General features: G+C 40.1%; 1 protein-coding gene across 1 annotated transcript in view; it reads right to left on the reverse strand.

Moving 5' to 3' along the window:
- The window catches only part of BUB1B (BUB1 mitotic checkpoint serine/threonine kinase B), a gene marked incomplete at its 5' end in the record, with an annotated part of 24,338 nt that overhangs the window by 9,688 nt on the left and 9,785 nt on the right, over nucleotides 1-4,865 (reverse strand). Inside the window, 6 exons of the mRNA XM_010015378.1 lie at nucleotides 468-658; nucleotides 1,559-1,845; nucleotides 2,609-2,711; nucleotides 3,085-3,169; nucleotides 4,092-4,144; nucleotides 4,420-4,517. Coding sequence (XP_010013680.1) covers nucleotides 468-658; nucleotides 1,559-1,845; nucleotides 2,609-2,711; nucleotides 3,085-3,169; nucleotides 4,092-4,144; nucleotides 4,420-4,517 — 817 coding nt within the window. The remainder of the gene's footprint in view (nucleotides 1-467; nucleotides 659-1,558; nucleotides 1,846-2,608; nucleotides 2,712-3,084; nucleotides 3,170-4,091; nucleotides 4,145-4,419; nucleotides 4,518-4,865) is intronic.

Raw genomic sequence — 4,865 nt, forward strand, 5'->3', positions numbered from 1 at the left:
GGAAGAAATAGTTCCTCATCTCCATCTAAACCTCCCCTGGTGCAGCTTGAGGTCATTTCCTCTTGTGCCATCCCTTGTTCCTTGGGCAAAGAGACCAACCTACAACCTCCTGTCAGGCAGTTGTAGAGAGCGATTAGGCCCCCCCCGAGCCTTCTCTTCTCCAGTCAAAATTTTTCACTTCAGAATTTGACCTCATTACTCCTACACCCCCCAACTTTAACACCTTAAGTAACTACTTCATCATCTTAACATTTACATCTATTGGATTTAATATTTTTTTATATATATAACTTTTGCTCACCGTATACCTCACTACTACTCTGACAAGGGACACAAGTTCAGTTACAAGTCAAACACAGGGAAATAGACAAAAAGCAGAGCAGAATATACTAAGAACAGAAAAAGCACCATAGTTTAGTGACAGTTACAACTTCTTTGTTGTAAGTGCAACTCAGTTTAGTACTAACCAGTCGTGTTTTCACTGATCCCTCCAGAATCAGCAGCTGTTTCAGCAGGCAAGCTCTGGGCAAGCTCCAGTTTCTGAGGGATATGCAGGTATTTCATAGTAGATGTTTGTGTAACAGAGGAAAGAGACGATCCTGAGGAGACAGAACCACCTGAGGAGTGAGTATCTTCCAGGCTTGCTTCCATGATTGGGCTGTAAATGAAGGCATCAGTTAACCAGATTTGCAGAAGATACAGTGTCCAGACAACATCAGCCTCATGATTCTGAAAGGATACAGTGCACCCCATGACTCCTTTTTAGCACAAAGAAATCCTTTCCTATCCTAGTGGAAAAACAATAGTTATGTCAGAGCTTCATTTTAGCTGATTGTTTACACTCAGAAGCTTAGCCTACAGATTAATCTTCTCTGCCATTAAATATGACTGTTACAACAGAAGAAATACTGTTTCTTACTCCACTACCAAAATTCAGACCTACAGTGCTTTTAAAGCAGTGGAGAGTTGGGTGGGAAATAACTCCTGCTCTTTCTTTCTAATTATAATCAGGGAACTTGCCAAGTAAGCAAACACCTTCAGCATGGTCTATGTGTGTGCATACCAAGGCTAGCAAATCAAACTGTTCTAAACCGAGAAAACCCCACACAATGGATGCTTTTTTCTTTACAGTAAGAAACAGGAGGTTGTTTGACAGGTTTTTTCCTTCTCTCCAGCTTTTCTCCTCTGTAGAAGTTAAGCCATGATCACCAGATGCATTTTATATACTAAAATAACTGTAGAAGCATACAACCAGAAAAGGAACTGATAAGCCTACTTTTAATCTCTGGTTCCAAAGACAGAATGTGTTTATTAATTTCCTTGCAATTTCTTTGGTAGGAAAAGCATGGAGTTAAGTCCTGCAGCAGTAATGCTGGAAAGCCAAGTAGGCTTGTTATTGCCTCTTAAATCTGCTTGAGGCAAAATGGACTGTGAGCTAGAAAAATGACTGTCCTCAGCATACCCTGATCTCTTCAGAAAATTGTTTCCTCAACAACAGAATAGTAAAAGCACAACCAAAGACAGGAGAAGGGGCTTAAGATACTTTGCTGTTACTTACCTCAGTTTATTTACACACAGAGCTTCATTATACACTCCCTCACACACCAGCGTTTCTTGATTCAGGGGTGTGCTTTTAGCTTCCGGACAGTTTTCCTTCAGGACACTCTGGGACAAACCAGGATCTGGGATTCTCTGAGCTACCACCCCATGAAAGGGTGTTGAAGCCAGATGGGCAGCCCTAACAAAGTCACACGTGTCTTCTGGGTTGGCACAAATGGTTTGGTTCTTGTAGGAGCCTGTCACAATTGCATCTTCAGCCAAAGGTTCAATTCCAATCAGCTCATCCTGAGAAAAACAGGAAAAGACAGTGAAAAGCCTGTAGATTTTACATCAAATTTTCTTCTAATTTAAAAGCTGAACATTTCTCTCCCTTTTCTTCCACCCCACCACCTTTCAACATGAACCTGACACTCAAACTGATTACACCCTGACTGTAATTGCACATTTCTTCCACAACTAGAAAGAGTAGCTTTGTTACCCTCTAGAGCACTGCAGAGCTGCTAAGAACTGCTAAAGGCTACTTAGTATCTGCTACTGCAGAAGTGTATTTCAGTTCAGTTACAAGCTCATTATTAGAATCATAGAATCAACTAGGTTGGAAAAGACCTTCAAGATCATCAAGTCCAACCATTAAAGTATTTACTAAAATGCTGGGCAGAGACACATAGAACATGTAAAGCAGAACCACGTAGTTATCCAGACCGACTGTAGAACCAACATTATTTGTGTTTTGGCCACCTTAAAGCCTAATAAAACCACAAAGCTTCCAGCATAATCTTAGCATCACCCAGTTTTAGTGTGAGGTGTCCCTGCTCATGGCAGGGGGGTTGGAACTAGATGATCTTAAGGTCCTTTCCAACTCAAACCATTCTATGATTCATTCTATGATTCTATGAATTCAAGTATTGCCGTGCCAGACAGAAGTTGCACGTCCTTGCTTGTGGCTCATCGTGTCAGTCCAGCCAATCTCACTCAGTTCAACAGTAAAACATTCTATGTTGGTTTCTCTGTGACAAGAAATCTGCTATGGAGGAAACTGTTTCCTTACAGAGGCTTCTGGTGACACGTGTTCATTTGCAGTTAGACAACCTGAAGGTTTACGAACAGCAAGAGGACGCCGGGCACTTTTCTGTGCATGATCTGCAGGACAACTAAGATAAAGTTACATTCCATTAAATATTTATCAGAGCAGCTTCTGATCTTCAACAGAGATTCTCAAGAGTTCAAGTCTACCAACAATTTCAATCTATTGCTTTTTACTACAGAACTATCAGTAATGTACAGTACATACAGCTCTCTAGAATGAGTTTACATAGCAGCTTAAATAGTTGTGGACTGAAAAGGAACAACAGGAGAGCATTTCCTCATCATGGACTTCCCAAGCAGGGTCATGAAATGAAACAATATAAACAAAAAAAGCCACCCCACATCCACATAAGAAACTGTACAGTACTTCAGCTGCCACACAAAGTGGTTTGATACTTTGGTTTCTCCCTTTGAAATCTAAATCTTGAGTAACTCTACCTTATATTCTGATTTGCCAAAGTAGAGGATTCATCAAATACGGTGAAAAACGTAGAAGGATCCTGTGAGGGAAGGAGACCTACATCTGTGAAGGAAAACCAAGAGGCTCTATTAAATCACAAATCATAAAATCATAGAATCATGGAATGGTTTGGGTTGGAAAGGAATTTAGGATTATCCAGTTCCAACCCCCTGCCATGGGCAGAGACTCCTCACACTAGACCAAACCAACAGGGTTTCCACAACTACGTATCCAATGCTACTGAAAACATTTAATACACAGCCCTAAAAATACTAGTCCCACAGGATGTTACAGAACTGACATTAAAATAGCCCTGTTTAAAAAAGCTGGGTTTTGTCATGTTAATGAACCCCACTTTCACCACCATGTTGGGTTAGCTACCTTGCTCTTTTGACAATGTGCTTCAGAATTTGTACCTTTCTTCCCAAGGTTGGCTTTATCCTTCTGCAGCTCTTGTTCATCCTCAGAGTCTAGAAGCCCCCTTTCCCTTCGTGTGTCTGGGCATGCATCAGGAGGCTGGATAATCTCTGTCAACAGTAGTCAAGTTGAGTCAAAACCAAAACTTCTTCAGCACACACCCTCCCCAACAAAACTGAACGTGTAATTTCTGATTTTATTCCTCTACTAAATCTTCTGAGGTAAAAGGAGGACTTAAGATAATATCAAGATTAATGTTAATGTTAAACTCTTCTACAGATAGTAGTGAGACTGCATATGTTCAAGTGTGAAGAAAGCTCTTCAGCTATTAAAAGAAAAAAGCTCTTCTGCTTGAAAGTCCTTTCAAGGAGTGACCTCAGATGCTCAGCCATTTGCCAAATACAGTTAAGTCAAATACAGTTAAAGGCACCACTAGAACATTCTCATTTTCATTCTTCTAATCCACCTAAACTTTTGGGTTTAGTTTGTTCCAATCTTGCTATTCATATAAAAGAACAATCCCTTTAACAAGGCCTTCTCCTTAATGGTAAAAAATGTAAATACTTACCCTCAGAACAAGGGGGTTTATGGACTTGAGTATCTTCAGAGACCTGGAGTTCACTGTGAAAGAGACACAAAGTTGTTTCTTATATTTTACACACCTTCACAAAACAGAAGTGAACTTTGTAAAAGGCAAGGCAAGCTCACGCTGCTACTTGTGAGTTAAGATCCCTCAGACAAATAACAGAAAAATACATAATGACAGTTACAGATCCTGGTTACAGGCTGATGCCCAGGGTGATACTCCATCCTGCCTGCAGAAACGGGCTGTTTGGGATCCATGCTACTCATAACCACAGATTTTCTCACTGCTGGCAAAGAAAATTCTGTATTACCTTTGCAACTGAGGCTGTTTCTCCCCAACTTCTGTTTCACTGGAAGAAGTAAATCCTTGCAGTCCCAAAGGTGGGGGAGGTTCAGTTATCTCTGTTAGCTGTAGAAACAAAAGGATATTTTGGTTCCAGAGTGATGGAATCACAAGCCATGCAACAAGGTTCAAAAAACATTGTGCTAACCCTGTGTAGGCTGTTAAAGCCCTGGTGCTCTTCAGCAATTTTTATTTGTACTTAATTTACTTGCATGAAAGAAAAAAGTCAATTCTTCTGCTTAGTGTAGTTAAAATGCATATTTTTACTCTTTGCCATATAAAACTTTCATGGGAGACCTTAATTATACTGCAACTAAGACATATGTAAGCAGTTACACAGCTTATATTAAATTCATGCTTTGTATTTCATTGTTTAAAATGATTTCTACTAAGGCGTTGTTTTGGAAATAGGGA

Source organism: Nestor notabilis, unplaced genomic scaffold (assembly GCF_000696875.1).
Source record: "Nestor notabilis isolate BGI_N333 unplaced genomic scaffold, ASM69687v1 scaffold305, whole genome shotgun sequence".
Classification (NCBI taxonomy): Eukaryota; Metazoa; Chordata; class Aves; order Psittaciformes; family Psittacidae; genus Nestor; species Nestor notabilis.